Here is an 18,661-nt window from a genome sequence, read left to right as displayed (position 1 = left end):
GCTGGAATAAGGCCAACTGGCAGGACTGTTTTTTGCCATTAAGTTGGAGCGAGTGACATAACTGTGTGCATGGAGTCTTTTACCTCCAGGGCCTTAATGATGGCAATGATTCCTGTAGGCCAGAAACAGCAAATGGTGGTCAGCACTGCGATGGGTAGATAGTCATGAGGTGGCCTTTGTGGTTCTATGATTCGGAATCCTGAAGGAACTGAAGACTGCTGTGTGCCTGCAGAAATCCCAGTGTATCCTGGCAGATAGGGCGGAGGATGCTGCAATGAAATTGGAGAGTTAAACGATTGTGTTAAACTCCTCTGGAGATTTAATAACATTGCAGTTGGCTTGACATCAGGAGTTGCGTACATGTGCGAAAAACACAGCCTGATATAATAATATGGCAGCAGGTGGTGGAATTGCAGGTTTACAGCCCTGCCTAATAACCTCCAGTGTCATGATTGGTGAGTATATACTGAACAGGTTGTAAAGCCAGCATTGCATCCAATCATGACACTTTCTTGATGGGTAGGGTAGGTGAAATGGACATAGATTGGGCTGAATTTTACTGACCCCCGATGGCGTGGAGGAGTGGGGGTTGCTGCCGGAAAATGCCTCCGGGAGAGGTCTGGCATGCTGCCCGATACCGGGAAGGCCCCGTCCATATTGCCAGTGGTGGCGAGGCCTCGTGGCGGCCCCCCCACCACCGTTCGGTGACGGGAGCCAAATCTACGTATGCAAAGTGCTACTTACCTTGCCTCATTATGCATCGCACTGCCGCTTTGGAAACAGTTTCTAATAATCAGCTGATTGGGCCTGTATCATGTGCCTTCCCGTTCCTGGCTGATAAAATCCGGCGGGACAGAAGTTGCAGCACTCGGAGCCTGTGAAGATTAGCGTTAGCGAAATGGGGGGTGGGCACAACTCTGCAGGCATGAAGGGAGGTGGGAGGGGCGTGCATAATGAAATGTCCCAGGCACGTTAAGGAGCATTATAAAATATCATATGATACCGAGCCACATGAGAGATTGGGTCAGATGATCAAAGCTTTGTCAATGAGGTAGGTTTAAAGGAATGTCTTAAAGGAGGAAAACAAGGTGTAGAGACGGTATTCCAGAGCTGAGGGTCCAGGCAACTGAAGGCATGGACACCAATGATGGAGCAATTACATTGGGGGATGCTCGAGAGCTCAGAATTAGAAGAGTGCAGATAGCTCGGAGGGTTTGTGGGGCTGGAGGAGATTATAGAGCTGGGGAGGGGCAAGGGCATGGAGGGATTTGAAAAACAAAGGTAACATTTTTAAAATCAAGATGTTGCTTGAGCGGGAGCCAATGTAGGTCAGCGACGACACAGGTGACAAGGGAATGGGACTTGGTACGAGTTAAGAGATGGGAAGCAGATTTTTGGATGACCTCAAGTTTATGGAGAATAGAATGTGGAAGAGCAGCCAGGAGTACGTTGGAATAGTCAAGACTAGAGGTAACAAAAGCATGAATGAGGGTTTCAGTAGCAGATGAGCTGAGACAGGGCTGAAGTCGGGCGATGTTACAGAGGTGGAAATAGGCGGTCTTAGAGATAGAGGGAATATGAGATCAAAACCTCATTTCTGACTCAAATGTGACACCAAGGTTGTGAACAGTCTGGTTTAATCTCAGACTGTTTCCTGGGAGAAGGATGGAATCCGGAGCTTGGGAATGAAGGTTGGAGCGGGGACTGAAAACAATGGTTTCAGTCTTCCCAGTATTTAATTGGAGGAAATTTCTGCCCATCCAGTACTAGATGTTGGAGAAGCAGTCTGATAATTTAACAACAGTGGAGGAGTCGAGAGAAGTGGTGGTGAGGTAGAGCTGAGTGTCGTCAGCACATGTGAAAACTAACGTCGTGCTTTCGGATGATGTAACCAAGGGGCAGCATGTAGATGAGAAATAGGAGGGGGACAAGGATAGATCCTGGGGGGACACCAGAGGTAACAGTGTGGGAGCAGGAAGAGAAGCCATTGCAAGTGATTCTGTGGCTACGATTAGATGGATAAGAATGGAACCAGGTGAGAGCAGTCCCACCAGCTGGACGACAGTGGAGAGGTGTTGTAGGAGGATGGTGTGGTCAACAGTGTCAAAGGAGGAGGAGGGAAGCTTTACCTTTGTCATAGACACATAGGATGTCATCTGTGACTGTGATAAGAGTTATTAACCCTTTATAACCTGAATTTAATCTTTATCAAAATATCAGAACGTGAATTAAACCCCTTCAACGAGGCAGTCCATTGGACCTCTTGTTTATATCTCTGATCACACCGTCTCCTACTTTCCAGACTTGCTGCTGCCCTTCACTAAGGGGCCTTGGCCTTGTCTCTGCATTTCTCCTAAAACAAAAAGCATAGGTGACAGGGAAATACTCGTCAGCCTTTTCAGAACTGAATGATTTCTCTTCTCTCCAGAGTCAGTTCACCTTTGCAACCTATTAGCCTGGCACCGCTGATGGTCTACGGTTATCTGGGATCAGAGAAAGCTTGTCATGAACTCATGTTGCCTCTTCCCAAAGACAATCGCCTGTGAGTGTGCTCTCTACTCCAGCTGTATTTGTACTGAAGTAGCACAGTGCTATCTTCCTGCAGCTCTCTGAACCCGCCAGCAATTACTGGGAAATCAGTAATAGAGACTGGCATCTGTTGCTCAATGGAATCTGCAGGCTGCTTTTTCAGACAGAAAGTGCAGCAAATTGATTTCGGAAGCAATGCTGGTTTCCTCCACCTTAGCCTTTCCTGTTACACCTACAGCCCCTTAATGTGGGCAAGCGAGAGATTAGCATACAAGGTTTCTCATTTGTTAAAATGGCGTTGCCCTGTGAAGGTGATAGTGGGCTTGGTCAGATCAGAGCGCTTTCAGAATCAACTAAGATTGTGTCGACTAGAGTGCTATCTAAGCCAGACTAAGCCAATACTGGCAGCTTTCCCTTCCCTGAGGGACGTTACTGACATAATTTGCTTTGTCCAACAATCTGTCTGTTTTTAATGACTTAACTTTCATAATTTGCCATCCTGGGATTTGAACTCACAACATCTGGGTTGCTAGTCCAGTACCACGACTGTACCATACCATCCCAGGTGAAATTGTGTTGGGTGGGGTGAGGGGAATAAACCGAAGCCATCCATTTCAACTGTGGTTGGATATATTCAGAGTAGAGGTTACTAAAATTCCCCCGAGAATTATTTCAAGTGGCCCATTCGCTATTTTGGAACAATTCACAGCCAATTTATGTTGCTTATTTGTTCCTCCCTATTTGACAGCACTTCACCCTTGTCTATATTAAACTTTAACTGCCATTTTATCACCCACTTCCTTATTTTGACTCACTCATTATGCAGGTTCAATTTTCAGACAATGCAACCAAATCAAATATCGGAATTAAGCCCGGATTACCAGACCCCATGGAATAAATCCCAAGACAAGACTTCATAAACTGGGAAAGCCATTCTTAGGCCATAATGTTCTACTTCAGTACTTCAGTACTCTGAGAGAACGATGGTAGCCTGTAACTGGAAACTCCCGAATTCGATGACCAGAAGGGCAATCGCAGGCTGAGTGTGCAGGATTTCCTGATAACACTTTGATTTTTAAGTTCTCCTCCTTGTTTCCATATTCTTCAATGGTCTTGCCCCTCTCTGTAACTTCCTCCAATTCTCTGAGATATCTGTGCTCCTCTAATCCTAGCCTCTTGAGTATTCCTGATTTCCATCACTCCGCTATTGGCGGCCATACCTTCAGCTGCCTGGGCCCGAAGCTCTGGAATTCCCTTCCTAAACCCCTCCGCCTCTCTACCTCGCTTTCCTCCTTTAAGACGTTCTTTGAAACCTATCTCTTTGACCAACCTTGTCCTCGATTCATCTTATTTGGCTCAGTATCAAATTGTGTTTGATTGCGCTCCTGTGAAGCACCTTGGGACATTTTACTATGTTAAAGGAGCTATATAAATGTAGGTTCTTATTGATATTCACTTTGGGTGGCACAGTGGCGCAGTGGTTAGCACCGCAGCCTCACAGCTCCAGCGACCCGGGTTCAATTCTGGGTACTGCCTGTGTGGAGTTTGCAAGTTCTCCCTGTGTCTGCATGGGTTTCCGCCGGATGCTCCAGTTTCCTCCCACCTCCAAAAGACTTGCAGGTTGATAGGTAAATTGGCCATTGTAAATTGCCCCTAGTGTAGGTAGGTGGTAGGAGAATGGTGGGGATGTGGTAGAGAATATGGGGTTAGTGTAGGGTTAGTATAAATGGGTGGTTGATGGTCGGCACAGACTCAGTGGGCCAAAGGGCCTGTTTCAGTGCTGTATCTCTAAATAAATAAAGAGTGTGCTAGGAATGTCAGAGTGGAAAATTTCCAGCTATGAACTTTACAAGACTAAAGGGCTAAGACTCCCTCACCCATCGAGCAGTGGGACCCCTGAGGCTCTGATAGAGGCAGAGAGAGAAGACTCACGGGAGAGTAGGAAATGCTGCCTGTAATCAGACGCAATAACTGCCATGAATAATTCAGCGTTTCCCACCCAGTGTTAACCTCCTGAGCAGTGACATTTAGAAATAATGTAAAAAACAGAATCAATTGGACCCCTCATTTCAATTATGTATAAAGCAATCACCAATGAGAATAAGGTGCTGAGTGGTTTTCAGGTGCAGAAATGACCCATGCAGGCTTCGCCTCCTCAATCCCATTCATCACCTTCCAATGCAAACAACGTGAATTTTGTACTTAATAAGCAGATGAAATGTTAGCACCAGCAAAAAGAACACATTTAACACCAGCATAAACGCACAAGTTCAGATGGTTATACGCTGAGTAAAATTCCCCCACTTTAACCAAGGAAAGATCCCTCAACACAGCAACATCAACTTGCATTTATATAGCACCTTTTAAAGTAGTAACACATGCTAAGGCGCTTCACAGGAGCGATTATCAAATAAAGTTTGACACCGCGCCACATAAGAAGCTATTACTGTTGTAATGTAGGAAGCACGGCTGCCAATTTGCACACAAGGGCCCACAAACAGCAATGAGATAATGACCAGAAGTTGATTGGGGGCTAAATATTGGCCAGGACACCGGGAGGAACCACCCTGCTCCTCTTGAATTGGTATCATGGGATCTTTTACGTCTATCTGAGGGCAGAAGAGGCTTCGGTTTAATGATTCATCCAAAAGACGGCACCTCTGACAGTGCAGCACTCCCTCAGTACTGCACGGGAAGTGTCAGTCTGGATTATAGGCTCAAGTCTCAGCAGTGGGACTCGAACACACAACCTTCAGCCTCAGACCAGAGAACTACCCACTAAGCTGTGGCTGACGGAAGGTATAAGTTTAAAAAGGGGCCTGAATTATGTTTACATGTCCCAGTTATCAGCTACCCTCAAACTCCACTTCACATGAACCAGACACTTGTTCTTGATTTCCCAAATTAACTAACGTTAATTTGACTGATCTCAAAAATTAAAATACCCACAGCAGGGATGCTTCACAATTGGAAGATTACAGAGTACTCACATTCCCGATGGGATAGACTGGGACGAGGGTTGTGTAGGGCTGAAGATGTACGGCGTAGCCTGAGGGTGTTGGTGAGATGTAGGTTCCTGGCCCCATGAGTCCACGTGGCAGCAGGGCAGTGTATCCGGGGGCTCTGCCATGGAACTGCGTCTCCTGAATGTAGCCCCGCATGCCCATAGGAAGAGGGGGCATGTGTGGTGGCACGGAATACCCCGGGGATAAGGCATTGTGACGTGTCTCAATCACTTGGTTGTAGGGGGGAGGCGAGGAGGGCTGTGCGGATCCATTGGATGAACCTGAAACGTGAAGAAATGGGGAAACGATTCATGAGCTGTCCAACACACATCCATTACCAAATGCAATATACTTCATACCCACATACTGAAGGCCAAGACTACCAACTCCCCCATACAGAGCTGGATTCGCACACTTCAGGATCACAGTCTTCCAATCAGGTCTGTACTTAACTACTAGATCCTGGCACAGAGCTGAAAATCACCAGGTATGTCAGTGATAGACAGATGAGTTGAGTGTGATGAGGTCGTCAAGATTTACAGATAGACAGACACAGGATGACTAACATGCATTCAGTGTCAACTGTGGCTCAGTCTGCAGCACTCTCACCTCTGAATCATGAGGTTCCAGATTCAAGTCCTGCTCCAGGACCTGAGTACAAAAACCTATGCTGACAGTACTCCCAATACACTACTGAGGGAGGTTCCCTCTATATCAGTTGAGATGGCCCCCGTCTGCTCTCGCAGGTGGGCATCAAAAATCCAGTGATGCTATTTCAAGGAAGGGCAGGGGAGTTATCCCTGGTGTCCTGATCAGTGCTTATCCTCAATCAACATTACAACAATATTATCTGGTCATTATCACATTGCTGTTAGTGGGAGTTTGCTGTGAGCAAATTGGCTGCACATTTCCTACATTACAGCTGTGACTACACTTCAAAAGTACTTCATTGGCTGTAAAGTGCTTTGGGACATCCTATGAGTGTGAACGGCGCTATAGAAGTGCAAGTTTTTCTATCTAGGCAAACATATTCATGTCAGATAGACAAACAGAAAGATGAATGACTGATAGAAATGGAGCTTTGTTTTGGGATGATCAATAACAGTTATCATTTCAAAAGGGACCTTTCAGTGCATTGGAGCTCATTGCCCCGTATATTGTGTGTGTGTTGGAACCCAACAGTGAGGTAATTGGATTGTGGTTCAGCCACTCGCTTCCCACAGCTCCTCTCTGGGTACAACATCCTCCAATCAATTATCACCTCTCTGTATCGCTAGCAAATCTCCACTAACAGCAGGTACTGCCATCACCTCCACATGGAGGTGACAGGGAGGCCACACTCTGCAGCCATATGGCAGCTGGTAAATGTAGAGTCCTCTTAACATACAAAGGATAAATTCTGTCACAACTCGCACTCACCCTATTTACTCCCCTGTCACTTGTAAAATATATTTTATATACAAATGTGTATTCATTAATGATGCATTATTAACATTCCATACTAACAACATGTAAATTAAACTATGTCACCGTTCCTTCACTGTCGCTGGGTCAAAATCCTGGAACTCCCTTCCTAACAGCACTGTGGGTATACCTACCTCACATGGACTGCAGCGGTTCAAGAAGGCAGCTCACCACCACCTTCTCAAGGGCAATTAGGGACGGGCAATAAATGCTGGCCTAGTCAGTGACGCCCACATCCCACGAAAGAACAAAAAAAAAATCCATTGTTCTATATATAAACTACCCCAAACTCCTCAATTAGATTCCAGACTCACTCCAGGTATCCATTATTCAATTCTATCTGTAATCTCTCCTGGATGTTCTGTTATTCTATATAAAACCACTCGATTCGATTCTATCTGATGCTTCAGTTGGCCTCAGTGCCCTGGGATAAGACGGGGGAAATTCAGCCAGGTTTCCTGCTCCTGCTCACTGCCCAGTGTCCCCAGTGTGAACACTGGGCGATGCCAATGTGGATCCCCACAGGTCAACTATCCTGCCAGCTCTAGGTTGACCATGACTGTCTGAGATGTCAAAGCCGTGGAATTGTAACTCAGTTAAAAGTCAGCACCTTCAGAAAAGAATGGGGTGAAGTTGTGTGAGAGGGGAAAAAGGCAGCAGACTGGTTAATCCTGCTGCCGTTCCTTAGGTTAGAGTGGCTGTGTATTCACTCAAGGTGGGAACAGAGCTGAGAAACCCAAATGACAGGAATCAGGATATTCCACAAGAGGTCTACATAGCGGTCTGAATTTTACCAGCCCCTCCACATCAGGGGTCGTGCCTGTGAGAGGGGCGGGGCCCCGTAAAATACTTGCAGGAGCGGCCCGCACGACCCCCGACGCCGACACGGCCCCACTGCATTTTACCAGCGGCTGGGAGGCCTCGGTGCAGCCTCCCTGACACTCGGCGGTGGGGCCTTCATTTGCAAATTGTAACGAATGCAAATAAATTGTAAATAACTTACCTGGACTGGGCGGCCGTCCCACGGCGATATTCCGGCCTGTGGCCGTAAGCCCCACACCTTCCGATCCCTTTTTGAGGATTCAAGGAAAGACACTGGTGGGGAGGGGGGAGGTGTTTAATTTTCAGGTCAGGATGCGGGTGGCGGGGGAGCGGAAAAAACACTTTTTATTGGCTGTGGGGATGGTGGGAAGGGGTTGAAGGGTAAAAATGACGAGGTCGAGGGGAAAGTTCAGGTTTGTAATAAAGTAAATTGTCTACATATTTGCCAATAAAAAAATTGGGGGGGGGTGGATGTTGGGAAAGGGCCTCCAGCTTTTAATTATTTTTTAAATGAAAATGCTCGATAATATAACTTTAAAAATTCAATTTGGTCCTAAGTGCTTGAAGCCCTTTAAAAATGGCGCTGACACCTGGGCGGTGGCGCCGGACACCATTGTCGGGAACGGAATCGTGCCCCCTCCATGTCATCGGGGGTGGCCGCTCGGCCCCCTCCATTTAATTGAGCCCCCGCGCGAAGTATCACGGGGCCTCAGCGACGGCACTTCCATGCCTGAATGCTGCTGCGATGAGTGGCACACTAATAAAATTCAGCCCCAGCAGCGAGTTGTAATGATCTGGAATGTACTGCCTGAAAGGCTGGTGGAAGCAGAACAGTAGTGACTTTCTAAAGGGAGTTGGATAAAGAGGGAGACGGAGAAGGCGAAAGGGTCGAGAATCAGAGGACACCGATTTGAGGTGATTGGCAAAAGGAGCAGCGGTGACATCAGGAAAACATTTTTTTTACGCAGCGTGTGGTTAGGATCTGGAATTCACTGACAGTGTGGTGGAGACAGGTTCAATCGAGGCCTTTAAAAGAGAACTGGATAATTATCTGAGAGAAAGGATTTACAGGGCTATGGGGAAAAGGCAGGGGAGTGGGACTAGCTGAGTAGCTCTTACAGAGAGCCAGCATGGACACGATGGGCTGAATGGCCCCCTTCTGTGCTGTATTATTCTATGATTCTGTGCTATCATATACAAAAATAAATAATACAAAAATGAATGGCCTGTGTCGGGATTGCTGAGTTAAGGAGGCAGTGCCATAATTTCCTGCATATAATATACTCAGCTCACAGAGAGTGCATGTTTAGCAGCGCATTTAACATTGCCCAGGCTTCAGACCCAATAATGTATTACAGACAAAAATCGCACTGCGAGCAAACAAGCTCGTCAGGTAACTCTGAATTTGAATGCACCCTAAGTCTGGGCCTGAGCTCACTCACCTCAACCAAGGAACTAGTACCACCCCTAAAACTGACCCCAGTGCCCTTGGTCTGGGGAGGGAAGTATCTGTCAGGATTCCTGTTCCCGCTCACCATCCAGTGAACCTTACAGCGGCTGTCGAGAGTGTGTGAGAACAGGAACAGGATCAGCTGTGAAGTGCTCACAGTCGAATAGCCTGGCAACACATGTTAAGTGACCCACCTACATGGTAAACTAAGACAGGACAAGTGGGTGCCTGCAGCTTTACACCGGTGAAATTCAAATTGTGAAATCTTGACAGGAACAATGTCTTCATCAATAAAGAACAGTAAACTCTGAGATTGGACTGCCAGAGACAACAGTGGAGGTTAAAACCTTTACAATCCTTCAACAGCCTGTTGGATGATGTGAAGGTGACACAGTGTGGGGAAGGGACCCTTCTCGGTTTAAACTTCTCGGTTTAAAATGTAGACTGTCATTCTCAGTGCAGTAGTGAGGGTGTGTGCGCCTGGCTGTTGGAGGTGCCGCCTTTCAGGTGAAATTTTTAAACCGACGTCCCGTCTGCTCTCTCAGGTGGAAGTGGAAGATCCCATGATGCTATTTCAAAGAAGAGCAGGGGCGTAATCCCCAATAAACTGGGCCAGTATTTATCTCTCAACCAACATCACTGAAAAAACAGATTATCTGGTCACTATCATGTACATGGGAGCTTGCTGTTCACAATTTAGTTGTCACGTTTCCTATCTTCACAGGATTGACGACACTTCACAAGTGTGTAACTGGCTGTAAAGTACTTTGAGACATCCTGAGGTTATTGAAAGGTTCTATATCAAAGGCATTTTTTCTGGATGGATGAACTATGAATGACCTCCTTCACCGTGTTCTCATTGTGAGACTCTCTGTGAGGGATCACCGTGGGCACTCGATTAATTATTTTGGGATGGCAGCGACATGTGGAGTTGCTTTCAGCAGTAATCAGTGCTACTAAAGAGAGGAGATGAGAAAATAGGTAAGCAACAGAAGTCACTTTGCAGCCCATTTTCATATATATTATCACATGTAATATGAATTCATCTTCAAGTCCATTGTTCAGTGCGAAATGAGACCTATCAAAAGCAGAAAAATAGTAAAAATCTGACACTCTTTTTCCCACTTGTTATAGCAATAGTGAAGCTCCAGATTGGGTTCTTTACAAGGAGGCATGAGCCATTTGTTTGCTAGTAAATTCTGTCAAAGCTATGCTATTAAGCTACGTGACCTGATTTTATATGGTTTTTTAAAATGAGTGCTTATTTTAATGTCATTTTGAAATTGGAAGCAGTTGAAGGTAACCTTTAACACAAGAAAAAACTTGCATTTATATAGCACCTTTCACAACCTCAGGACTTCCTAAAGCGCTTTACAACCAATGAAGTACTTTTGAAGTGTAATTACTGTTCAAACTACAACAAGTGCCTTGGGACATTTCACTATGTTAAAGACGGTATATAAATATAAGTTGTTGTTGAAATGCAGCAGCTAATTTGTGCACAGCAAGCTCCCACAAACAGGTAATTGTCAAATTATCTGTTTTAGTGATGTTGGTTGAGGGATAAATATTAACCAGGACACTGGGGAGAACACCCCTGCTCAATTTTGAGGTAATGTCGTGGGATCTTTAACGTCTCCCTGATTGGGAAGACTGGGCCCTCAGTTTAATGTACCATTCAAAGGGCAGCACTTCTGACAGTGCAGCACTCCCTCAGTACTGCACTGGGAGTGTCAGCCTGGATTCAAATCCCTGGAGTGGGACTTAATTCCACAACATTCTGACTCAGAGGCCAGAGTGATACTCACTGACTCATGGTTGACTGGGAAAGCAAGTGCCACGTGTCAGCCCACTGTGGTTTAAAGCACATGTGTGGACTAAATAGCAATGGTTTATTGATAATGAATCAGTTCTGTAAAAGCACCCATGTTACCAAGGGGAATTTCTAGCCCACAATCTGTTGGGAACCCAGGAGCAGAAATAGATCATCACGATCCTCTGCCATTGCGTCTGACACACGCTGTCCCTGATTTATTTATTGACAATTTTAATTATAGCCTCATCCTTCAGCGGGATGGACTCATCGTGGTCAAAATTTATCTTGGAATGGGCTACATGTTATACGCCCAGTCCAATATTCAATTCAAACAATGTCAATGGAGCCGAATATCAGGCATCTGTTACAGCAAGCAGCCAATTTAATAATGCCCACTTTGCCCTGCGACCAGAGACACATTTCTATCCCATAATATTCGGTCTCCAGGATTTCCCTTCAAATCGTGTTCTACATTCTCACAACATTTTTTACAAAGATGGTTTCTTGGATCTGTTAAAATGTCTGAACTTGAATTGTAAAGTAACGTCCACCTTGTTGTTATTCCCCAGACTAGGAGGAAGAGTTCACTATCTGCCTTGTCAATCCCCTTTCATCATTTTAAACACCTCAATCAGATCTCCCCTTAACCTCCACATTCCCAGGGAATATCACACAAGGGCACCCCACCTCTCAGCACAGCTCACTCTCTGCATCCCAGCTGTCAGTCTGGTGAATCGTCACTGGAATCTCCCCAGGACCAGCATATCCTTCCTCAAAGCTTGGCTCACAAAACTGAACACAATACAGTTAATTCCGCATTCTCGCCTCCCTATTGGGAAACTACATTCCCATGGAATGTGAGTTAGAGAATCAGGACGATATAGGGTTGCCAACCTTCCAGGATTGGCCTGGAGTCCCCAGGAATTCATCTCCAGGACACTACTGCAAGCAAAGTCTAGGAAGAAAAATCATAGGGCCGTTAAAGAAACATGTGTTTTTCATTTTCTTCAACACTTTTGTTTGTTAGTTATAACAATATTGGATATGGGAAAAGGGTCTGTTTGAGAGTCAAGAAACATCCAACTGGGTAATGAAGGGTCTTTTCACTTTGCAATTGGCCATGGAAAGGTGCTGCACCATGGACATGTTGGACGAACATTGGGGAGATTGTGAGGGCAGGGCGATTGCAGACAGGAAATCATGTGATGAAACCTTCAGGTATACATTTGACCAGTGTTGGAAACCGTAATGCGACAGTGTTGTAGTTCCCTCTCCGCCCTTTATAAAACATTTATTCTTGTGGTTTTGGGTGTCACTGGCCATCCCAGCATTTATTGCCCATCCCTAATTGCCCTTGAGAAGGTGGTGGGGGGATTTCTTCTTGAACTGCGGCGGTCTGTAGGTAGGGTGCAACAGGATTATGACCTAGCAGTAGCAAAGGAACGGTGATATATTTTCAGGTCAGGATAGTGCGTGACTTGGTGGGGAACTTGGAGGTGATGGTGGTCCTGTGCTGCCCTTGTTCTTCAAGGTGGTGGCCCAACACTCCCTTTAGACACAGCTTCCTTGCTGGGATTGCTGGATTATGGAATTAGCCCTGGAGTTCCTAATGGGTTCTGACACATTCGCTCTATCTCTCAACTATGGTAATTTGCTTTAATATTGTACAATTCCTGTGGTAATTTACAGGTTTGCACCTGTAAACTAACTTATAGGAACATAGGAGCAGGAGTAGGCCATTCAGCTCATCGAGCCTGCCCTGCCATTCCATATGATCATATGGCAGTTCATCCACTTCAATGCCTTTTTTACATGGGGCTGAATTTTACGAGTGTGCCGCAATTCGTGGTGGCGCACTCTAAAAATGGCGTGCATCCCGCACGGATGCGCCGTCCCTGTGCCCCCACGATATTACGCGCGGGGGCTCATTTAGGTACACATGACACATGATATTCCTACATCACAATAGTGACTGCACTGCAAAAGCACAGCATTGGTTATAAAGCTCCTAGGGTCATCCTGAGTTTGCAAAAGGCGCTATGCAAATGCAAACTTCTTTCTTCTCTTTCTATACAGTATTTATAACCATACCCCCGATGACGTTAGGGGGAGGCTGTCGCATCCCCAGAAACAGCGTCCGGCGCCACCGCGCAGGCACCATTTTTAAAGGGCTGTAAGCCCTTCAGTAGCCTTTTAAAATTTAAAGGTCCCGATCTCCGGGATGTAACAATACATTGTCATGTCAAATAGAAATCACTTCTCCCACCACTCCCTTCCCCCCAGTGAGCAAATTAAACATGAATCGCACCCTTCCCCCATAATAAACCTTTAATAGTATTCCGAACATTCCCACCCAAAATTTAGTTCCTTTGACCCTCAACCCCTTCCCAACCTCCCATTAGCCAGTAAAGATTGTTTACCCCGCTCCACCACCTCTCCCACCCTGAAAATTCTATTGCTCCCCCCTCCCCACAGGTTCTCGCCCGGAACTCTGTGTGGAGCACAAACGACGTGGGACGGCCGCCGCCTGCGGGTAAGTGTATTTGCATCTTTTTTGGTACGGGGGAGAGGGTGCAGTACCAAGGTCCCCCCACCGCCGGTAATATTTGGCGGGCCCTTCTCGATGTCACAGGTCGAGGCGGACCTCTTCTTGCAGGAATTTACCAGTCCCAGCGCCGCGACCCGCGGAGTCAAAGGGGCCGGTAAAATTCAGCCCACTATCCTCATATCCCCTTATGTCATTGGTATTTAGAAATCTGTCAATCTCTGCTTTAACGTACTCAATGACTGAGCTTCCACAGCCCTCTGGGGTAGAGAATTGCAAAGATTCACAACCCTCTGAGTATCAATGGTTTTAAAAGCTGCATAGAAAAGGAAGAAAGAAGTTTGCATTTGCATAGTGCCTTTTGCTCAGGATGACCCTCGGAGCTTTATAACCAATGCTGTGCTTTTGTAGGGCAGTCACTGTTGTGATGTAGGGATATTATGTGCCATGTGTACCTAGATAAAGAGAATTAAAATTTATATCTCTCAGTGAGTTACAAGTCAGTCATCCAATCGGGAGTCATAACTGACATCAAAAGCCGAGGTGCAGGTTTTTATCGAGAATGTATACAAGGCCATGACTTGTCTTCACTATGTAATGCTGCACTTGGTGTATGCTGCACGGGTATTGGATTTGTAATCGTTTCCTAGATTTTCATTAATAATTCATCAAATGAAAGGGTATAACATTTAGGCTATTAGATCAGATATCATGCTAATTAGACTAACATGAATATATGACTTAGGTTAATTAGAAAATTGGCGATCCCTACATGTTGGAAAAGATACACTTTCTCATGAGGAAACTCGAGATGTTAAGCAATCCAGGGAACAAATTAACTAATGATGTCATTCAGATCTTATTTATATATATATATATATATTAAATTTCCATTAATTAAAAAAATCGACTTTTCTACTACAAGTCCAACGCTTTATTTTTTGTTTTGGAATGCTGGATGCCATCAGCCGTGAACCTACACACTTTTTTGTAAAACTGTTCCCTGCACTTTGATTATTTTGAGTAGGTGGGATCTTGGTGCTGATTGAATGGTGAGAGCTAAAGGCTGGCGAATGGAACATTGCCCCACATTCACGACTCGGGTCAGTATGGGGTTAAATGCCTAGTCCAGCTTCCCCTCTCACTCCTCTCCAAAAAGTCCAACCCCAGCCATAAAAGAACACCCCTTCAGTGCACTGTTATGGCATTTCCATGCCTGTCCAGTCATGCTTATGGTGCAACTGTGAGGATGAGACCAATAACTGATGCATGGACCTAATGGGGGAGATCTTCATTGCCAGGGTAGAGCAGGCTGCAGGGAAAGCTTGCTGGACCTGCCCAGTTTCCTGATGGCAATGACTGATCCGATTGTGAGAGAATTAGCACAGAGCTGAAATTAGATCTGAACAATGGGCTCCTCATGAGGTTTGCTGAGCTATTACTGTAATTCCCCTGCTTTTGTGCAAAAGTCAAGATGCACAGTGGGAGAAACATTTTATTCCAATGATCTCTTCCTCTGCTATTTAATACAAAGAATCTGCAGCACAAAAGCAGGCCATTCAGCACAACTGGTTCATGCTCGTGTCTGTGATCCACTAGAGTCTTCTCCCACCTTACTTCATTTAACCCGATCAACGTATCCTTCTATTCGTTTATACCTCCTGTGTTTATCTATCTTCCCCTTGAATGTATCTATACTGTTCATCTCAACTACTCCATGTAGTAGCGAGTTCCACATTATAACCACTGTCTAGGTAAAGAGGCCTCCTCAATTCCTGATTGGATTTATTGGTGATTATTTAATATTTATGACCCCTAGTTTTGGATTCTGTCACAAGTGGAAACATTTTATCGAGTCATAGAGTTATAGAGTTGTACAGCATAGGAACATCGGCCCACCGTGTCCATGCCAATCATAATACCTATCTATACTAATCCCACCTGCCTGCATTAGTTCCATATCCCTCTATGCCTTTCTCATTCAAATACCTGTCCAGATGCCTCTTAAATGTCACTACTGTTCCTGCCTCTGCCACCTCCTCAGGCAGCTCATTCCAGATACCCACTATTCTTTGTGTGAAAAATTTACCCATTTGATCCCCTTTAAACCTCCTCCCTCTCACCTTAAATCTATGCCCTCTAGTTTTAGTCACCCCTGCCATGGGAAACAGACTCTGGCTATCAATCCTATCAAACCATTTCATAATGTTAAAGACCTCCATCAGCCTTCCCTTTTCTAGAGAGAAAATAACCCCAGCCTGTCCAGCCATTCCTGATAAGTATATCCTCTCAGTTCTGATTAATCATCCTTGTGAATCTACAGGGCCTCTATATCCTTTATATAATATGGAAACCAGAACTGTGCACATACTCCAAGTGCAGTCTAACTGATTTATTATCTTCCTTGGACCTTACCAGATGTATTTATCTATTTCTCTTTTGCTCGTTCTTTCTATCTATTAATCTGTTTTTTTTTACCTATTCCTCTGCAGTTGTACAAAATGCTCCAGACAGGTCTCTGTGTGTCTATATATATATATATATATATATGTCAAAGAGATTAATGTCAGTGATTCACAATATAACCACTCACATCAAATTCCTCACAGTAATCTTAACCCAAGCGTTCATCCTCTTCAAATAAACAGGGTTAATATTCAGAGGGAGCTTGGTACCAGTTTCACACACATTCAACAGCAAAAATGTGTATGTATTTAGCATCTTTATTAGAGTAAAATGCCCCAGATCTTTCAAAAGGAAATTGAATAAACATTTGAAGGGCTACGGGAAGAGGAAGTAATTGCATAGCTCTTTTAAAGAGCCAGCAGGGGTGCAATGGGCCAAATGGCCTCCTTCTGTGCTGTACGGTTCTACAATGAGGATACTGTCTCTCCTGCATATTTCACCTTGCTAAGCAATTGCTGTTGCTATGGTAATGCATTTCATCCTAGTTCCTAGGTTACACAGTGTTGTTGCAGTCTCCAGTATATCAGCCTGAGTAAACTATTGGAGGTGTGTACAAAATATGTTTACTTCAATCCTGGGCATCCCTGGCTGTGTATATGTATCAACAACACCATTCTAAATCAATGGAGCTCTCTATCTATATCTAAGATAGCAAGAACTTGCATTTATATAGCATGACTTTGGGAGACCCCAAAAGTGCTTTCTAGCCAATTAAGTACTTTTGAAGTGTACCACCTGATAGGGCAGACGAATCCTCAGTTTAAACGCCTTATCCAAAAGATGGTACCTCTGACAGCGCAGCACTCCCTCAGTACTACACTGGGAACATTAGCTTGGATTATATATTCAGGTCTCTAGAGAGCTGAACCCACAACCACAGCCAACACCACTGTCACAAGATGCACCTCCCAACTCCCACTGCGAATTATCATATCTTCATCTCAGTGATTCCTCAGCCTGTTGCTTCAAGATTATTTCAACAGGCAGTCATTAAAAAATTATACCAGTGAAATAGCACAATTAGAAAAATATTTCCACACAACTAAACAGAAAATAAAATGTAACGCTCACTGATCAAAAAATAATTGCATTTACAGTATCTTTGCTGACTTCGGGACATCTCAACATGCTTTACAACCTATGAGCTACTTTTCAGGTGTAGGAAACACAACAGCCAATTTGCACGCAGTGAGATCCCCTTTTGTTTCGGAGGACCAGGGGACTGCTGGGTAGGGGAAAACTATTTATTTGGGCAGTGGCAGTACCCGAGACACTACACGTGTAGTGTCTCCCACCCACCCTCCTCCTCGAACCAAAAAAAAAGGACTCTGGTGTGTTGATAAGGTAAGCTTTTTATTTAAAAAGTTCAGTCCGTCGGATTGCTAAGCGAACAAGTTTTGACTTTTTTTTTCGTTTGGTTTTTCAGTAGATTTATTGGGAATCTAGAATAGTGGGAATGGAGGTAAAGGCAGTTGTATGTTCCTCCTGCAGAATGTGGGAGGTAGGGGTCGCCAAGAGTGTCCCTGCTGACTGCATCTGCGGGAAGTGCACCCAACTCCAGCTCCTCGCAGACCGCGTTAGGGAACTGGGGCTGGAGCTGGATGAACTTCGGATCATTCGGGAGGCGGAGGGGATTATTGACAGGAGTTATAGGGAGGCAGTCACACCTCAGGTAAAAGAAGTAGGTAGATGGGTTACCGTCAGGGGAAGGAAAGGGAACCAGCAGGCAGTGCAGGGATCCCCTGTGGCCGTTTCCCTCAACAACAGGTATACCGTTTTGGATACTGTTGGGGGGGACGACTTACCAGGGGTAAGCAATGGGGTGCAGGTCTCTGGCACAGAGTCTGTCCCTGTTGCTCAGAAGGGAAAAGGGAAGAGGAGCAGAGCATTAGTCATTGGGGACTCCATAGTTAGGGGAACAGATAGGAGGTTCTGTGGGAACGAGAGAGACTCACGGTTGGTGTGTTGCCTCCCAGGTGCCAGGGTACGTGATGTCTCCGATCGTGTTTTTGGGATCCTTAAGGGGGAGGGGGAGCACCCCCAAGTCGTGGTCCACATAGGCACCAACGACATAGGTAGGAAGAGAGATGGGGATTTAAGGCAGAAATTCAGGGAGCTAGGGTGGAAGCTTAGAGCGAGAACAACCAGAGTTGTTATCTCTGGGTTGTTGCCTGTGCCACGTGCTAGCGAAGAGAGGAATAGGGAGAGAGAGGAGTTGAACACGTGGCTGCAGGGATGGTGTAGGAGGGAGGGTTTTGGTTTCCTGGATAATTGGGGCTCTTTCTGGGGTACGTGGGACCTCTACAAACAGGATGGTCTTCACCTGAACCAGAGGGGTACCAATATCCTGGGGGGGAGATTTGTTAGTGCTCTTCGGGGGGGTTTAAATTAAATCAGCAGGGGAATGGGAACCTAAATTGTAGTTCCAGTGTACAGGCTGTTGAGAGTAGTGAGGTGGGGGATAAGGTTACAGGGACGCAAGAGGGCACTGGCAAGCAAGAACTTGGTTTAAAGTGTGTCTACTTCAACGCCAGGAGCATCCGGAATAAGGTGGGTGAGCTTGC

General features: G+C 45.5%; 1 protein-coding gene across 1 annotated transcript in view; it reads right to left on the bottom strand.

Annotated features, from left to right (window-relative positions):
• Window positions 1–18,661, bottom strand: part of LOC137346302 (proline-rich transmembrane protein 1-like) — a 132,056-nt gene that overhangs the window by 7,039 nt on the left and 106,356 nt on the right. Inside the window, exons 3-4 of the mRNA XM_068009784.1 lie at window positions 5,520–5,815; window positions 84–269 (exon numbers count right to left, since the gene is read on the bottom strand). Of these exons, the coding sequence (XP_067865885.1) occupies window positions 84–269; window positions 5,520–5,815 (482 nt within the window). The remainder of the gene's footprint in view (window positions 1–83; window positions 270–5,519; window positions 5,816–18,661) is intronic.

The sequence above is a fragment of the Heterodontus francisci genome, chromosome 29 (genome assembly GCF_036365525.1).
Source record: "Heterodontus francisci isolate sHetFra1 chromosome 29, sHetFra1.hap1, whole genome shotgun sequence".
Lineage (NCBI taxonomy): Eukaryota > Metazoa > Chordata > Chondrichthyes > Heterodontiformes > Heterodontidae > Heterodontus > Heterodontus francisci.
The sequence above is the reverse complement of the archived record's forward strand: the minus strand, read 5'-3'. Positions and strand labels throughout refer to the sequence as shown.